This window comes from Pseudophryne corroboree, chromosome 11 (genome assembly GCF_028390025.1).
Source record: "Pseudophryne corroboree isolate aPseCor3 chromosome 11, aPseCor3.hap2, whole genome shotgun sequence".
NCBI classification, from domain to species: domain Eukaryota; kingdom Metazoa; phylum Chordata; class Amphibia; order Anura; family Myobatrachidae; genus Pseudophryne; species Pseudophryne corroboree.
Genome location: NC_086454.1, coordinates 173,588,097 through 173,607,633, shown reverse-complemented (window position 1 = coordinate 173,607,633; position 19,537 = coordinate 173,588,097). Strand labels below are relative to the sequence as shown.

At 46.9% G+C, this 19,537-nt stretch overlaps 1 protein-coding gene across 2 annotated transcripts in view; it reads right to left on the bottom strand.

Moving 5' to 3' along the window:
* Window positions 1-9,733, bottom strand: part of KAT5 (lysine acetyltransferase 5) — a 111,792-nt gene extending 102,059 nt beyond the window's left edge. Inside the window, exon 1 of one of the 2 annotated variants that reach the window (XM_063945088.1) lies at window positions 9,609-9,733. In XM_063945088.1, coding sequence (XP_063801158.1) covers window positions 9,609-9,617 — 9 coding nt within the window. In that variant the 5' untranslated portion in view covers window positions 9,618-9,733. The remainder of the gene's footprint in view (window positions 1-9,608) is intronic. The other variant, XM_063945089.1, reaches the window with a different exon arrangement.
* Between the last annotated feature and the right edge of the window lie 9,804 nt (window positions 9,734-19,537).

Here is a 19,537-nt window from a genome sequence, read left to right as displayed (position 1 = left end):
GGGGTGACACAGATGGGGTACATAGAGAGCGTAGAACAGAGGGTTAGGATGAGATTTGGCTGGGTTTGGTGAAGAAGTGGGTCTTGAGAGATCGTTTGAAGTTTTGTAGAGAGGTGGAGAGTCTGAGGGGGAGAGGTAGGGAATTCCAAAGAAGTGGTGCAGCATGTGAAAAATCTTGGAGGTAGGAGTGGGAGGAAGTAATCCGTAGGCAGGAGAGTCGGCGTGCATTAGCAGAGCGAAGAGGACGGGTGGGAGTGTAAAGGGAGATAAGGTCAGAGATGTAGATGGGAGAGGAGTGGGTGAGGGCTTTGTAAGCGAGTGTGAGAAGCTTGAAATGGATTCTGAAAGGGAAGGGGAGCCAGTGAAGGTCTAGTAAGAGAGGAGAGGTGGACGTAGTGCGTTTGGTGAGGAAGATGAGCCGGGCAGCAGCATTGAGGATAGATTGGAGTGGAGAGAGGTATTTGTCAGGAATGCCAGTCAGGAGCAGATTACAGTAGTCCAGTCTGGAGATGACCAGTGAGTGGATAAGAGTCTTAGTAGCATCCTGGGTCAGAAAGGGTCTGATCCTGGAAATATTTTTTAGATGAAAATGGCAGGTTTGTGAGAGGTGCTGAATGTGTGGTTTGAAGGAGAGGGAGGAGTCAAGGATTACTCCAAGACAGCGCACTTGGAGGCTAGAGGAGATAGTAGTGCCATCAATAGATAATGAGATTGTAGGAGGTGAGGTTATGCGGGAGGGAGGAAAGATGATCAGCTCTGTCTTAGACATGTTAAGTTTAAGAAAGCGCTGGGACATCCAGGAAGGAGGTAGCAGAGAGACAGTTGGAGATACGAGTGAGGAGAGCAGGGGAGAGGTCTGGAGAGGAAAGATAGATTTGGGTGTCATCAGCATAGAGATGATATTGGAAACCAAAAGAACTAATGAGCTTACCTAGTGAGGACCTATAGAGAGAGAAGAGAAGAGGACCAAGGACAGAACCTTGGGGTACCCCTACAATTAGTGGAAGTGAGGGGGAGGTGGAGTCATGAGAGGAGACAGAGAAAGAACGGTCAGAAAGGTAGGAGGACAGCCAAGAGAGGGCAGTGTCATGCAGACCAATGGAGTGAAGAATTTGCAGTAGGAGAGGATGGTTCACAGTGTCAAAAGCAGCAGAGAGATCAAGTAGAATAAGTATAGAGTAGTGTCCCTTAGATTTAGCAGCATGGAGGTCATTGCATACTTTTGTAAGGGCAGTTTCAGTGGAGTGGAGAGGACGGAAGCCAGACTGGAATGGGTCAAGCAGTGAGTGTGAGGAAAGAAAGGAAGTAAGGCGGTTGTAGACAATACGATCAAGGAGTTTGGAGGCAAAAGGGAGGAGAGAGATGGGTCGGTAGTTGGAAAGAGTGTTTGGATCAAGTGTAGGTTTTTTAAGAATAGGAGAGATGAGTGCATGCTTGAAGGCAGAGGGGACAGTGCCTGATGAGAGGGACAGATTGATAAGGTGGGAAAGATGGGAACAAGCAGAAGGATAGAGGTAGCGGAGGCGGCGGGAGGGGATAGGGTCAAGTGGGGAGGTGGTGAGGGGACAGGAACGAATGAGGGCCATGACTTCCTCTCCAGATGCATGGGAGAAAGATGTCAGAGTAGGTGCGAGGGATGGGGAGGGTTGGTAAGGGATGGGAGAAAGCTGGTTACTGATGGTCTGGTGTGATGTGATGTCCTGACGTATGGAGTCAATTTTGGATGTGAAGTAAGTGGCAAAGTCAAGAGCAGAGAGTGAGGAAGGGAGACGAGGTGGAGGTAGGCAGAGGAGTGAGTTGAGAGTGGCAAAGAGGCGCCGGGGGTTGGAAGACTGGGAGGAGATGAGGTTCTTGAAGTTTGACTGTTTAGCAAGAGAAAGGGCAGCACTGAAGGATGAGAGCATAAGTTTGAAATGGAGGAAGTCTGCCTTAGAGCGTGATTTCCTCCAGTGTCGCTCAGCAGTACGTAAGCATTTTTGCAGATATCTGGTGCATCTGGTGTGCCAGGGTTGAGGTGTTAATTTGCGAGGGTGAATAGTGGTTGGTGGAGCAACAGAGTCAAGAGCAGAAGTAAAGGATGCATTGTATGTGGAAGTGGCTTGTTCAGGGCATGAGAGAGAGAGAATAGGAGAGAGAAGTGAATCAAACAGGGAGGAAAGGAATGTGGTGTCAATAGCTTCAATGTTACGCTTAGTGATGGTAGCCTTAGGAGGTAGAGATGGGGAAGTCGAGAGAGATAGGTTAAAGGAGAGCAGGTGGTGGTCAGAGAGGGGAAATGGGGAGTTGGAAAAATCAGAAATATCACAGCGGTGAGTGAAGACCAGATCCAGTGAGCTCCCATTCACATGGGAGAGTGAGGAGGTCCACTGGGAGAGACCAAGTGAAGAGGTGAGGTTAAGGAGTTTAGAGGCAGGGGATTGTGTGGGGATGTCAATAGGGATGTTGAAATCGCCTAGGATAATGGAGGGAATGTCAGAAGAGAGGAAGTGAGGAAGCCAGGAAGCAAAGTTGTCGATGAATTTGGAAGCAGTGCCAGGGGGGCAGTAAATGACAGCTACTCTAAGATGGACTGGTTGGAAGAGGCGTATGGCATGGACCTCAAATGTAGAGAATGTAAGGGATGGTTCTGGTGGTATGAGTTGGTAGGAGTAACTAGAAGGTAAAAGGACCCCAACACCACCCCCATAGCGACCCCCAGGTCGGGGTGTGTGTGTGAATGTGAGGCCCCCAGCAGAGAGAGCAGCAGGAGAAGTAGTGTCAGAGGGCGTAATCCAAGTTTCAGTAATGGCTAGCAGGTTTAGGGAGTTGGAAATGAAAAGGTAATGAGTGGGGACCAGTTTGTTACAAACAGATCTGGCATTCCAGAGGGCACAGGATAGGGGGTATGAGTTTGTGGGAGAGATGTGAATGAGATTATCAGGGTTGCTGTAGCGATGAGGTGAGATTAACTTTGAGGGCAGGGATGATGAGAGAGTAGTGATGGTGCGGGTGCCTGAGCTGGGAGGGGAAACTGCAGGAGGTGGGCAGGGAATGAGGTCAGTGTGATGTGGATGGGGGTATGGGGAGGTGACAGGGAATGGAGAAAGGGAGCAGGGCTGAGTTGCTGGGTAGCAGGACCATGGGGCAGAGGTAAATGAAAGTGGGGTAACAGGAAAGGAGGAGGAAGGAAACAGAGGGATGGAGGGGAGACAGAGGAGGAGGTGTAGGAGACTAGGGTGGAAGGATAAAGATACATTATTAGGTAGACACTGAGTGATGTGGGGAGTATAAGAAAGCCTTGACATAGTGTTAAGTAGGTAAATAGGTTAAGGGAAAGTGGAAGTAGGAGAGGAGACTGTAAGGGAATCAGAGCAGAAGAATTGCAGAAATGCAGGTGAGAAAAGCAGTGTAGGCTCAATGGGTGTAGATTTAGTATGAAATGAGTCAAAAGCGTAGATAAAGTGGGTGCAGAAATGTATTTGGGCTGTAAGAAATGAAAGGATTGTGAGAGGGTTAAGAAGCAATGGTAATTCTGTTAGATTTTTTAAGTGTTTGTAGATGAGGAGATGAACTCACAATTGTCCCAAAGAAGATCTTTGTGATCCTGATTATGGATGGAAACCAGATCTTACATATGTTCTTTTCTGCAAATGGGTTGCATAGTGTTCACAGAGTGAAAGTTGGAGGGTGATAAATTTGCATATGCAGTTGATATTGATAAGTAGTTCATCTGTTGTTGTTTGATGTTTTCTTTCAGTTTTTCGTCCAGTTTAAGTCCAGGCTAAGTCCAGGCTTTGATATTAAAATTATATATCTGCTCCCTTTGAGCCTCCTCCCTTAGAGTCCTACACCCTGGATTAATCAGCCAAGTATACTCTAATATGAACTAACATTAACATGTGTAAGGTATAGGTTCACTGATTAAAACCCCACCCATTGCCCAACACCCACTGGTGGGCAATAAAGCTAAAACAAACAAATAATGATATGGGAGGAGGACATCCCAAATTCCCCAAATATCTAACAATTAAACAGGCTAAATTCTGCACAAAACAATAACTCCAGATTACCTAAGCAAACAGACACTGTAGAGTATAGTATCCTAGATCACTGTGCAACTGCTGAGAGTTGTAGTGATTATCAGGCCCAAAAAGGTCAGACGCGTTGTAGGAACCAGCTGGGACTTCGGAATATTGAGAATCCAGCCGTGCTGTTGCAACGTCCTCACAGACAATGACACGCTGTCCAGTAACTTCTCTCGAGATCTCGCCTTTATGAGGAGATCGTCCAAGTATGGGATAATTGTGACACCCTGCTTGCGCAGGAGCACCATCATTTCCGCCATTACCTTGGTGAAAATTCTCGGGGCCGTGGAAAGCCCAAACGGCAACGTCTGAAATTGGTAATGACAGTCCTGTACCGCAAATCTCAGGAACGCCTGGTGAGGAAGAAAAATCGGAACATGAAGGTAAGCATCCTTTATGTCCAGGGAAACCATCCAATCCCCCCCTCCAGGCTGGCGATGACCGCTCTGAGCGATTCCATCTTGAACTTTTTCAAGTACAGGTTCAGGGATTTCAGATTCAAAATGGGTCTGACCGAACCGTCCGGTTTCGGAACCACAAACAGGGTTGAGTAATACCCCTTTCCTTGCTGGAGAAGAGGAACCTTGACTATCACCTGTTGCAGATACAATTTTTGAATTGCAGTTAACACTAACTCCCTTTCTGACGGAGAAGCTGGCAGAGCCGATTTGAAAAACCGGCGAGGAGGCATCTCTTCGAATTCCAGCCTGTATCCCTGAGAAACAATCTCTATTCCCCAGGGATCCACCTGTGAGTGACACCAGACGTGGCTTAAAAATCGAAGACGTGCCCCCACTTGAGCTGACCCCCCCAGGGAAGCCCCAGCGTCATGCGGTGGATTTTGCAGACGTAGGGGAGGATTTCTGCTCCTGGGAGCTAGCTGTGTGCAGCTTTTTTCCCTTGCCTTTACCTCTGGCAAGAAATGACGATCCCCGTAGCTTTTTGCTTTTATTTGAACGAAAGGACTGCATTTGGTAATGAGGTGCCTTCATAGTATGTTGTGGGGAACATAAGGTAAAAAATTTGATTTACCAGCCGTAGCAGTAGAGACAAGGTCCGAGAGGCCTTCTCCAAAGAACTCCTCCCCCTTGTAAGGCAACGACTCCATATGCCGCTTTGAGTCGGCATCCCCCGTCCACTGTCGGGTCCACAAGAGTCGCCTAGCAGAAATAGACATAGCATTTATTCTGGAGCTTAGTAAACAAATGTCTCTTTGAGCATCCCTCATATATAATGCAGCATCCTTGATATGCTCTAGGGTCATTAGAATGGTATCCTTATCTAGGGTCTCAATCTCCGTAGACAAGGAATCTGTCCATGCTGCGACAGCACTACAAACCCAGGCCGATGCCATAGCCGGCCTAACAATAGTACCAGAATGTGTGTAAATGTACTTCATGGTAACTTCCTGCTTACGATCCGCAGGATCCTTGAGGGTAGCAGTATCCTGGGAAGGCAGTGCCACCTTCTTGGATAAGCGTGTCAACGCCTTGTCTACTTTAGGCGAAGATTCCCATCGTATCCTGTCCTTTTGTGGGAAGGGATACGCCATAAGAATCCTTTTGGGAACTTGTAGTCTCCTGTCTGGAGATTCCCAAGCTTTTTCACATAATTCGTTCAACTCATGTGAGGAGGGAAAAGTCACCTCAGGTTTCTTTCCCTTATACATGTGTACCCTCGTGTCAGGGACAGGGGGTTCCTCAGTAATATGCAAAACCTCTTTAATAGCAATGATCATGTAACGAATACCTTTAGCCACTTTTGGCTGTAATTTTGCATCCTCATAGTCGACACTGGAATCTGAATCCGTGTCGGTATCTGTGTCAGTGATCTGGGATAATGTGCGTTTCTGAGACCCAGAAGGTCCCGGTGCCACTGGGACAGGCATGGTCTGACTATCTGACTGATCCCTAGCCTCAGTCTTGTCTAATCTCTTATGCAATAAATTTACATTAGCATTCAAGACATTCCACATATCCATCCAGTCCGATGTTGGCGTTGCCGACGGCGACCTGACATTCATGCACTCCCCCTCCTCCTTAGGCGAGCCTTCATCGTCAAACATGTCGACACACGCGTACCGACACACTCCACACACACAGGGAAACTCTTTTCTGAAGACAGGTTCCCCTTTAGGCCCTTTGGAGAGACAGAGAGAGAGTATGCCAGCACACACCCCAGCGCTATATGACCCCGGAGAAAAACACAGAATGTTTACCCAGTAGCGCTGCTGTAATGTATAATCGCCAATTATGTGCCCCCCCCCCCCCCTCTACTTTAAAACCCTCTTTCACCGTGTGTCAAGAAGGGGAGAGTCCGGGGAGCTTCCTCTCAGCGGTGCTGTGGAGAGAAAATGGCGCTGGTGAGTGCTGAGGGAGAATCCCCGCCCCCTCGGCGGCGGGCTTCTGTCCCGCTCAAACTTTGTAAAACATGGCGGGGGCTCTTTTATATACATGTACAGTGCCCACCTGTACATGTATATAGGTCATTTTGCCATAGGAGAGGTATTCATTGCTGCCCAGGGCGCCCCCCCTGCGCCCTGCACCCTTACAGTGACCGGAGTGTGTGAGGTGTATGGGAGCAATGGCGCACAGCTGCAGTGCTGCGCGTTCCCTCAGTGAAGCACCCGAAAGGCTTCTGCCGCCTCAGAGTCTTCTTTCTTCTTTTCTTCCGGCTCTGTGAGGAGAACGGCGGCGCAGCTCTGGGATGAACGCCCAGGACGAACTTGTGTTCCACTCCCACTGGAGCTAATGGTGTCCAGTAGCCGAGAAGCACAAGCTAGCTGCAAGCAGGTAGGTTTGCTTCTCTCCCCTAAGTCCCTCGTAGCAGTGAGTCTGTTGCCAGCAGATCTCACTGAAAATAAAAAACCTAACAAATACTTTATTTTCTAGTAAGCTCAGGAGAGCCCACTAGGTGCATCCAGCTCTGGCCGGGCACAGATTCTAACTGAGGTCTGGAGGAGGGGCATAGAGGGAGGAGCCAGTGCACATCAGATGTAGTACCTAATCTTTCTTTTAAGAGTGCCCAGTCTCCTGCGGAGCCCGTCTATTCCCCATGGTCCTTACGGAGTACCCAGCATCCACTAGGACGTCAGAGAAAAGAAAAAACCCAACAAATATGCTTTCTTAGCAGGAAACTCAGGAGAGCTCCCTGCAGTGCACCCATCTCGCTCTGAGCACAGTCTAAAAACTGAGGTCTGGAGGAGGGGCATAGAGGGAGGAGCCAGTGCACACCCAGAGTCTAAAGCAGGGGTCTTCAACCTTTAAGACAGTGTGGGCCACATAAAAAAATGAAACGAAGCCGAGGGCCACTAAGCTATACTGCGGTATTTAGAATCTAAATTTTAATTTATGATTGTAATGAGACCTTTTCTAGACTCATAAGACCATAAAAAAAGACTTCAAAAGATAATTATTGTAATTTAATGAATGAAACATGGTCTACTTTACCTTTGTTATTATAATAAGTTCATATCAGTGAGAAACTTGGCATTGTTTTTGCTTGGCCAGCTTGTCGATGTTGGCATCAATGTTAGAAGTCGCTATGCGCAGAGTATTCTCAAGATGTTGGTCTGTAAGCACTGAACTGGACTCATACGGCAGTATCACTGGACTGGTGGGTATAATGTGGGCATGCTTTCACAATATTGCTGCTGTCTGTCTGTGATGGGGGGAGGGAGGGTATGATAGCGCCTATGTCAAGACATAGGTGCTATCATACCCTCCCTCCTCCCCATCACAGACAGACAGCAGCATTGTCAAAGCATGCTCCCTGCCATCTCTGCTCTTAATACTTAATACACCCCCTGCTGGGTCCCCCGCCACGCCCCCTGCCCTCAATACTAATTTATTCACTGCCATGCTCAGGCTGCCGCACCCCCGTCCCCGCCGCTCCCGCACGCCGGGTTCCTGCACTGCCCCCTGCCCTCAACACTTATACACTTTTATTCTCCTGCCGCAGCCCCCCCACCCCCCCCCCCCCCCCCCCGCGCCGGGTCCCCGCCGCACACAGCCATGCTCAGGCTGCATACATGCTGCCGCACCCCCTCCGCTCCCGCCCGCCGGGTTCCCGCACTGCCCCCTGCTCTCAATGGTAACTTGCCGCACCCCCCCCAGCCGGGTCCCCGCCGCTCTCACCCACCTATTCAACACTGCAGGCGGAGGGAGACACAGTAAGGGTGACCAGACCACTGACCAGCCTAAGAGGAGCTACTCCCCTTCTTCACAGGCAACCAGTGACAGTGCGGGGGAGTCACATGACTCCGGGAAAGGGAAAAAAAAATATTATTTTTTTTGTGTTCATATGTGCGCTGCGGGCGGGCGCGTCGGCGGGCCATGGAAACCATAGCAGCGGGCCACCTGTGGCCCGCGGGCCACGGGTTGAAGACCCCTGGTCTAAAGTCTTTCTTAAAGTGCCCATGTCTCCTGCGGAGCCCGTCTATTCCCCATGGTCCTTACGGAGTCCCAGCATCCTCTAGGACGTTAGAGAAAAACGGATTATCACTACTATATAGGTCCTGCAAATCTCAGATTATGGTCATGTTCTGAAGTTCCAGTAGTGACACACAGCACTGAATGATAACCTGGGCTTTCTTAACATGAAGGAGGCATTTTGGCTATTTAAATGTCCCCTTGACAATATTATTTTGGTTTGCACAGTATTAGTATTTAATGTATATCTCATACGTATAGTGTCACATAAACGTTAGAACGAAAATACTGGGGCAAAGTCACTAGAAGACAATAAAATACTTCCTTGCAACAGTGGGAATACAATTCCTGCTCACGGCTAGCTGTCGCCATGTCACGCCATTGACTGCTCTTTTTAAATGACACTTTGTTTGTACCCCATTCTGGGGGCAGCTGTTACATACAAAATAAGAGTCCTGAAAAGGATTACTGATCCCAATAGAGGCAAATTATTATTATTATCCTTTATTTATATGGCGCCACAAGGGTTCCGCAGCGCCCAATTACAGAATACATAAACAAATAATCAAACAGGAATGTGGGATTTACAACAGCAACAAAATAACGAGGGAAAACAGCATATGCATGATAGTTGCACACTTGTACTCATATGTGTCCATATGAACAGTACACACTTTCCTGCATGGAAATTCTTTTATTCATTAGGTGCCAATAAGGGCACCACAGATACATGCGAGGAAATAATAAAGGATCCCATGCATGCATTTTCCTTGGGAATGTGTAAAGCCAGCACTAATCTGCTCATACAAACCACCCTGCACTAATTATTTTCCAATCTCTTTACTATTATCATGGGCAGAGATGAATGTGACATAATGAGCCAACAGGTAACATGCAATGCATCACTGGAGATGGGTATGAGCTACTAGTATGGGTTATGTATAGTGCTGTAGTAACAATAATGACTAGTAGGGATATACACTACACAGTTACACTGAGCATGTTTGTGCATACTACGCGTGTGCTACCACAAGCTATGGACAGCTTAGATGATATAGAGACTGAAAAGGATAAAAACACAGACATAGGCCATGTTACAAACATCAGCCCTCACCTCCGCCATGATTCTCCTCCCCTCTATCCGCCTCTTCCTAGATACGGCTTACATCTGGCTTGGTCCCCTTCTTCAGTGGTGTCTACAATGCGCCTGAATTGAAAGCAAGAAGACGTCTGTTCACCTTCAGAAAAAAAAAAATATTTTTTTTATTAAGAATCTATCGAAAGAGTGACAGATGGTAATAACCCAACTACTGTTATTTTCGACAAAAAGCGTTTCATATGATCAGTCAGGCACCACAGAGGACGGCCTGAGCGGGAAGGAGGCTGGCTTGGCTTCAACAGTTTGACACGCAACGTGCGTTCCAATAGCAACACGTGATGCATATACTGTGCATGCGTCATTTGTGTTGGTTCTCGTGTCGTAGGCCCCAGTTCATGTACTCAGTGTACGGGAGTGCTCGTTATGTCCCATTGGTTTCCCACTACGATCTGTAAATTATTCCCAAAGCCTATTGATAATTATAAGAGGATTTATATGCTAGACGGATAAGTGACTATTTTTGTTTAAAGCGCAATTGGGTAGTGATTCTTTCTCTGCTCACATATTTAAGACACACACTACGAGGCTGAAGTTAGCTTCTTATTCGGCCAGCTTCTTATTCACTTCTTATTCAAGCTCCAGCTTCTTATTCACTTCTTATTCGAACTCCAGCTTCTTATTCAGATCATTCAGTTTCGCAAGGGTTAATGAGTCTTCTGTCACAAATTTGACACCTGAAATCAACAGAGTAGGGTCCCTTGCATGTGACCCACTTGTATTTTGCCTGGCCCAACACTGTTTTGGGCATGAAATACACTGGCAAAGTGGGCACACACACCATATTTTGCCATTTTGAATAAGTAGCTGTAGTTTTGCAAGGGTTAACTAGTCTTGGGCCACAAATTTGACCCCTGAAATCAACAGAGAGTGGTCACTTGCATGTGACCCACTTGTATTTTGCCTGGCCCAACGCTGTTTTGGGCATGAAATACACTGGCAAAGTGGGCACATACACCATATTTTCCATTTTTAATAAGTAGCTGTAGTTTTGCAAGGGTTAACCAGTCTTGGGCCACAAATTTGACCCCTGAAATCAACAGAGAGTGGTCACTTGCATGTGACCCACTTGTATTTTGCCTGGCCCAACGCTGTTTTGGGCATGAAATACACTGGCATAGTGGGCACACACACCATATTTTCCATTTTGAATAAGTAGCTGTAGTTTTGCAAGGGTTAACTAGTCTTGGGCCACAAATTTGACACCTGAAATCAACAGAGGGTGGTCAGTTACATATGACCCACTTGTATTTTGCTTGGCCCAACGCTGTTTTGGGCATGAAATACACTGGCAAAGTGGGCACACACACCATGATTTGCTATTTTGAATAAGTAGCTGTAGTTTTGCAAGGGTTAACCAGTCTTGGGCCACAAATTTGACACCTGAAATCAACAGAGGGTGGTCAGTTACATATGACCCACTTGTATTTTGCTTGGCCCAACGCTGTTTTGGGCATGAAATACACTGGCAAAGTGGGCACACACACCATGATTTGCTATTTTGAATAAGTAGCTGTAGTTTTGCAAGGGTTAACCAGTCTTGGGCCACAAATTTGACACCTGAAATCAACAGAGGGTGGTCAGTTACATATGACCCACTTGTATTTTGCTTGGCCCAACGCTGTTTTGGGCATGAAATACACTGGCAAAGTGGGCACACACACCATGATTTGCTATTTTGAATAAGTAGCTGTAGTTTTGCAAGGGTTAACCAGTCTTGGGCCACAAATTTGACACCTGAAATCAACAGAGGGTGGTCACTTACATATGACCCACTTGTATTTTGCTTGGCCCAACGCTGTTTTGGGCATGAAATATACTGGCAAAGTGGGCACAGACACCATTTTATAAATTGCCATTTTGAATAAGTAGCTGTAGTTTTGCAAGGGTTAACTAGTCTTGGGCCACAAATTTGACCCCTGAAATCAACAGAGGGTGGTCACTTACATATGACCCACTTGTATTTTGCTTGGCCCAACGCTGTTTTGGGCATGAAATACACTGGCAAAGTGGGCACAAACACCATTTTATAAATTGCCATTTTGAATAAGTAGCTGTAGTTTTGCAAGGGTTAACTAGTCTTGGGCCACAAATTTGACACCTGAAATCAACAGAGGGTGGTCACTTACATATGACCCACTTGTATTTTGCTTGGCCCAACGCTGTTTTGGGCATGAAATACACTGGCAAAATGGGCACAGACACCATATTTTCCATTTTGAATAAGTAGCTGTAGTTTTGCAAGGGTTAACCAGTCTTGGGCCACAAATTTGACCCCTGAAATCAACAGAGAGTGGTCACTTGCATGTGACCCACTTGTATTTTGCCTGGCCCAACGCTGTTTTGGGCATGAAATACACTGGCAAAGTGGGCACACACACCATATTTTCCATTTTGAATAAGTAGCTGTAGTTTTGCAAGGGTTAACCAGTCTTGGGCCACAAATTTGACACCTGAAATCAACAGAGGGTGGTCAGTTACATATGACCCACTTGTATTTTGCTTGGCCTAATGCTGTTTTGGGCATGAAATACACTGGCAAAGTGGGCACACACACCATGTTTTGCTATTTTGAATAAGTAGCTGTAGTTTTGCAAGGGTTAACTAGTCTTGGGCCACAAATTTGACCCCTGAAATCAACAGAGAGTGGTCACTTGCATGTGACCCACTTGTATTTTGCCTGGCCCAACGCTGTTTTGGGCATGAAATACACTGGCATAGTGGGCACACACACCATATTTTCCATTTTGAATAAGTAGCTGTAGTTTTGCAAGGGTTAACCAGACTTGGGCCACAAATTTGGGACACCTGAAATCAACAGAGGGTGGTCACTTACATATCACCCACTTGTATTTTGCTTGGCCCAACACTGTTTTGGGCATGAAATACACTGGCAAAGTGGGCACACACACCATGTTTTGCTATTTTGAATAAGTAGCTGTAGTTTTGCAAGGGTTAACCAGTCTTGGGCCACAAATTTGACCCCTGAAATCAACAGAGAGTGGTCACTTGCATGTGACCCACTTGTATTTTGCCTGGCCCAACGCTGTTTTGGGCATGAAATACACTGGCAAAGTGGGCACACACACCATATTTTCCATTTTGAATAAGTAGCTGTAGTTTTGCAAGGGTTAACCAGTCTTGGGCCACAAATTTGACACCTGAAATCAACAGAGGGTGGTCAGTTACATATGACCCACTTGTATTTTGCTTGGCCCAATGCGGTTTTGGGCATGAAATACACTGGCAAAGTGGGCACAAACACCATTTTATAAATTGCCATTTTGAATAAGTAGCTGTAGTTTTGCAAGGGTTAATTAGTCTTGGGCCACAAATTTGACACCTGAAATCAACAAAGCGTAGTCACTTACATATGACCCACTTGTATTTTGCTTGGCCCAACGCTGTTTTGGGCATGAAATACACTGGCAAAGTGTGCCCACACACCATATTTTACCATTTTGAATAAGTAGCTATAGTTTTGCAAGAGTTAACTAGTCTTGGGACACAATTGTGAGACCTGCAATCAACAGAATGTGGTCACTTACATATCACCCACTTGTATTCTGCTTGGCCCAACATTGATTTGTGAATGAAATACGCTGGGAAAGTAGGCACAACCACCATATTATAATTTACCATTTTGAATATTTAGCTGTATTTTTGCAAGGGTTAACTAGTCTTAGGCGACATATTTGATACCAGAAATCAAGGGTTAGATTAGCTCCTTATCGCACAGGGGAGTCATAGAGAGCCTATGTTGCGTTAAAGTTGTCTGAAGTCAGCTCTTATCCTTGCTTGAAGGAAGCTATACTCAGCAGGATTGGGGTGACGGGTCCCAGCAAAGCCCAAGAATATTATGAGTTGCAGCTGAACCCATCTGAGCCTCCAGTGGTCAAACTGGCATAATTGGCCAAACTGAGTAAAACCTGGTTACAGATAAAAATTCTTCTTAGTGGGCAGTGGAAGTGATGGCTCTAGACCAGGCTATACGGGTATCAGACCGTGGTGTAAAACACTGGGCCTTTGCAGGCTGACCCCAGACAATTGAGGAGCTAGCAGTGGTGATTGAGAGGTACCTGACCCTGGGAAATTTTAATAAAGCCAAGCAAGGGTTACAGCCAATACCCAGATTCCCATTGTTAAATCAAACAGCCCATCTCCAGTCATATGTTTTGAGTGCAGAGAGCCCAGTCATGCACAGCGGTACTTCCTAAAGCAGGGTGAGCTAGTGGATTGCAGCTCAGGGAAAACAGTACAACCTGTATTCAGTATGGCGCCTGGAATTATTTCCCCAGCTGAAACTACCATTTCATCTGATGGTACAGATTGAAGGCTGGGATATCTGGGCCTTGGTTGATACTGGCAATGAATTGTCTATCATCTCTGCTAACCTGGTTCTTCCCGGGTCTGGCCAGGTTGTGCTTCTGGTAAAGATGCTATGTATACTTGGTGACATAGAAGAATGCCCATGAGTGCACCTGCCGGTGGTGATTAAAGTAAGACCAGTAAAAATGGTAGTCACAGTAGCTTCCAAACCTCTTTATCCACTAATCCTGGGCCAGGACTTCCCACTGTTGCAGGAGTTTGTTACCTGGCATGACATTGGCAGACAAAGGTTAAGCTGTCGCAGGGGCCAAGATCTACTGGAAGCCAAGGTTGTATGACTGTAAACCCCTCTCTTGCCAGTGAGATTGAGACACATTAGTCCCCCATTTGCGAAAGAGTGTCTTTGCAGGACTTTAGGCGAGATCAACATAACGATGGCAACTTGTCTAATACTTTTTAAAATGTGGTAGTGGTAAATGGTAAGGTAAACTCTGCTTTACCACCTGAAGGTGTACCTTACTTTATGTGAAAAACAATTTTTTTTACCTTGTAACTTATTTGCAAGGTAAAAGGGTAGACCAGTTGCTGATTCCCCGAAAACACGAGCAGCTGGTACTGAGGGCGGCTCACATGCATTTATGGGGTGGCCATTTAGGGGAGAGGAAAACTCTCCAGCGTATCCAGCTATGTTTCTCCTGGCCAGGCATTCATGCTGCAGTAAAAGAATATTGTCAGGAATGCCCAGTGTACTAAAAGAATGCACCCCAGACAGAATTTAGGGCGACCTTGGTTTTCCTGACTATAATTTCCATGCCTATTGAGCCAATTTTTATAGATCTGATAGGGCCAGTAGAAAAATCGGATCATGGGCATCAGTATATATTGGTGACGGTGGACTACTCCACCGGGTACCCGGAGGCCATACCACTATGTAACATGAAATCTAGCACTATTGTCCAGGAGTTCTTGATGCTGTATACCCGTCTAGGAATACCAATAGAGGTCCTGACCGACTAAGGTACCCCTTTTGTGTCTAAATTAATGAAATACCTGTGTCGCCTGTTAAAGGTGGATAGAATTACCATTTCGGTTTACCACCCGCAGACAGACGGCTTGGTTGAATGCTTTAACAGAACCCTTATGCAGATGATGAAAAGGGCAGTGTCACAGGAGAAGCGAGATTAGGACCTACTCTTACCTTAGCTAATGTTGGCAGTTTGAGAGGTACCCCAAACCTCTTTTATTATTATTATTATTATTATTATTATCCTTTATTTATATAGAGACTTTATATAGAGACTGTATGGGGTTTAGACCCTTCAAACTCCTCTATGGTAGACAACGCAGAGGGATACTAGATCTATTAAAAGATGGGTGGGAGCAGCAATTGTCCCAAGGGGATGCGGTTAAGATCCCGCCGGACGGAATCCCGGCGGTTGAAATACAGACGCCGGAACCCCGACCGGCACAATCCCGACATATTCTGCCTCCGTGGGTGTCCACGACACCCATAGAGGGAGAATATAAAAGTGTGCTGAGCATAGCAAAGCACCGTGCCTGCAGCGTGGCGAGCAAAGCGAGCCCACAATGGGCTGCGCTCTGCTCGCCACCCCTGTCGGGATTGTGTGGTCGAAATTCCGGCGTCAGTATTTCGACCGCCGGGATCCCATCCTGCGGGATTTAGTACTGATCCCGTCCCAAGAGCCTAACATCGTTCAGTTTGTGTCCCAATTATATGGCTGTCTAAGGCAAATTGCGCCACTTCTGACCAAGCATATGGCAAGAGCTCAACAGGATCAAAAACGCAGTCATGGCGTTACTGCTGTCAACCGGACTCTCAATAGGGGCAACAAGGTACTGATACTTGTGTCTAGGTACGGCAGGAAGGTAGAAGGAAAGAGGTAAAAGTCTACCATGTGAATTTGTTGAAGCCTTGGAAAGTGCCAGTCATCCCTCTTTAGTGGCCATGAAAACCCCAGAATGTCAGGTGCCTACTGAAGTAACTTTGAGTCCTAGCCAGAAACAAGAAGTGGTAAACTTAGTAGCACAGTACCAGGTTGTGTTCTCTGCCCTCCTGGGGAAAACTCAAATCATACAGCATGACAATGTTACTCCACCCAGGGGGGTGATAAAACAAAGGCAATATTGTATATCTGAGGCCCAACAGGCAGCAGTAAAACGGGAACTGGAAGTGATGCGGCGCTTGGGGGTCATAGAGTAGTCAAACAGTGAATGGAATAATCCCATTTTTTTTAGAGCCCAAGCTTTTTGGAGCTTTGAGATTCTGTAATGACTTCAGAAAGTTAAATAAAGTTCCTCGGTTTGATTCCTATCCTATGCCCCGTGTTGATGAACTTAGCAATAAGCCAGTATCTAACTACGCTAGATTTACTGAAGGGGTACTGGCAAATTCCTCTGATGGAAGCTGCCAAAGCAACAACAGCCTTCTCTACCACAGTGGGTTTGTTCCAGTCGCACCTTCCAAAGGTGGATGCAGTGTTACAGTCTCTACAGGCACAAGGGTTCACAGCTAACCTGGAGAAGTGTGCCATCATATCTGTGGAGGCAAAGTATCTGGGGTATATTGTATGCCAAGGGTAAGTTAAACCTCAACCTGGCAAGGTGGAAGCAGTCTTCACATGGCCTAAGCTAAAATGTATGTCGCAACTCAGGATATTCTTTGGTCTGGTGGGCTATTATCGTAGGTTCAGGGGTGGAACTTGCAGCGGTGCAACCGGCAGGGCCCCTCCACGATGAAGGGGCCCACAGCCGGAGGCACTACAATGAGTGAGACTGACTCATTACATGCCACCTGCTGGCGCGCTGCAAGCCGCCGCTTCCCCTTAACAGAATGAGGCTGAGCTGGTGTGCAGAGCTGCAGTCTGGCCAGAGGGGGAGGAGGATGCAGTGGAGGAGTCTGGAGAAGGAGAAGGGGCCATCTTCCCCTCTCATTCACGGGCAGCCCAGCTGTTTCTTTTTGCTACCGGAGCCGGAGCATCACGTGACCATGCGGCTAAACTGTAGAGTTAGTGCAGCAGCATTCCTTGTAAAGACAGTAAGGCAGCTGTGTGTTTATTTATTTTTATTTTATTATACATTTTTCTAATTGTACATTTCATCCTGCAAACTCAGAATCGCGGACCTCGAAGAGGCGGAGCCTACATTGAGGGGGCGGAGATTGGGAGGTGGTGTGCGGGGTTGTTACAGTAAGCTGGTCTCTCTGCAAATAGTAATGGTGACTGTGCAGTGACATATAACATACAGCACAGCATAGAGTGACCCCACTAAGGCAGCCAGGCACAGGGTCATGTGTTGTCACCCAGGGTGCATGTGCTGCTGCTGGCTGCATGATGCATAGTGTGGACATCTGTCTCCATGGGCCTTGTGTATCCTTGTACAAAGGAATTGTCCCATCTTTATACAGTGAGAAGACTTCTGAGTTTTTGTGGGAGTTGGATACAATTGGCCGACAGTTATCATATTGATATTCATTATGTCGACATAAAGAACTGTCAACAAACAGTCCCTTGTGATATAGCAGTTTCGTACTTTATACCGGTGACAGCAGTGCCTTTTTCTGGATCACATTGCATTGGCGATGTCTCAGCAGTGTTCTGGTGAGTATTTTCCCCATTATCCCTAATCCCTAAACCTTTCCCTAGTAGCTAACCTTAACCTTTACCCCTCCCCACAGCCTAACCCTAGCCACCACCCCAGTGCCTCACCCCCCCCCCCCAGCAGCCTAACCCTAAAACTTTACCGTAGTGCCTACTATATTGGCGTTACGTGTAAAAGGAGCTCTACTGTGTGGCGTAATGTGTATAAGGAGCTCTACTGTGTGGCTTAACCTGTATAAGGGGTATTACTGTGTGGTGTAACGTCTATAAGAAGCACCACTGTGTGGCGTAACGTGTATAAGGAGCACTATTGTGTGGCGTAAAGTGTATAAGGACCATTACAGTGTGTTGTAACGTGTATAAGGAGCTCTACTGTGTTGCGTAACATGTATAAGGAACAGTACTGGGTGGAGTAACGTGTATCAGGAGCACTACTGTGTGGTATAACGTATATTAAAATACTACTGTGTGGCGTAACATGTATAAGAGGCACTACTGTGTGTTGTAATGTGTATAAGAACTACTGTGTGGCGTAACGTGTAGAAGGAGCTCTACTATGTGGCGTAATGCGTATAAGAAGCAATACTGTGTGGCATAACGTGTTTCAGGAGCAGTACTGTGTAGCGTAATGTATATAAGGAGTACTACTGTTCAGTGTAATGTAATGTAAATCGGTGTAATGTAATAAGGTTGCACTACTGTGTGGCATAATTTGAATTGGTGGTACTATTGTGTGCCCACACCCCTTTTCAATGAGACCATGCCCTATTTTTTGACACACGTTTTGGATCTTGGGCGGGCTGGGGCAACGCATTTTGTTGCACCTCGGCCCACCATGGTCTTGTTCCGCCACTGCGTAGGTGCATGCGCGAATTTGCCACAGGGCAGCATCATTCACTGAATGTCTGAGGAAACAGTCCCCAGACAAGATCTAATCACAGATGTGCTAAATGTAGCACATCTACAATCATGTACTCTGACATGCGGGTGGATGCCCAGCACAGGGCTGGTCCGCCCTGCATGACTGGCCCTAGCCCCCCCCATCCCCCTCGCACAGGTACAAAACCATTGCACGGTGTCGATGATTTTGTACCTGATGAGTAACTCCCTGCAAACGAAGCTCCTGCACGCTGGCAGTCCGCTACTCGCCACATCCTGGGTCGCAGAGTCTGTGTGTAACACCACGCAGCTGCCTCGGGCCACCCCCCAACGGTCCAGACAGGCCTCCGTTGTCCGGACCGTGGTTCTAAAGCCGGTGGCATGCCCCTTCCCACCACATGACCGCCTCTGCCTGTCAATCAGGCAGAGGCGATCGAAGCCCTGAGATGCTGATAGAATCTCACTGGGCTCCCGGATTGCGCACGCGCAGGGCGCACTCCACAAAGTAATTCAGACTGCGATCGCTGCTGCTGCAGTGATGCAGTCTGAATTACCCCCTAGGCCCGCAGAGACTACATTGCAGAATTTAAGAAAAGCTTTATACGCAGAGACTGTATTGATAGGCTCCTGATTCCAGGTGTCAAATTTGTGGCCCAAGACTAGTTAACCCTTGCAAAACTACAGCTACTTATTCAAAATAGCAATTTATAAAATGGTGTGTGTGCCCACTTTGCCAGTGTATTTCATGCCCAAAACAGCATTGGGCCAGGCAAAATACAAGTGGGTCACATGCAAGTGACCACTCTCTGTTGATTTCAGGGGTCAAATTTGTGGCCCAAGACTAGTTAACCCTTGCAAAACTACAGCTACTTATTCAAAATAGCAAAACATGGTGTGTGCGGCCACTTTGCCAGTGTATTTCATGCCCAAAATGCGTTGGGCCAAGCAAAATACAAGTGGGTCATATGTAACTGACCACCCTCTGTTGATTTCAGGGGTCAAATTTGTGGCCCAAGACTAGTTAACCCTTGCAAAACTACAGCTACTTATTCAAAATAGCAA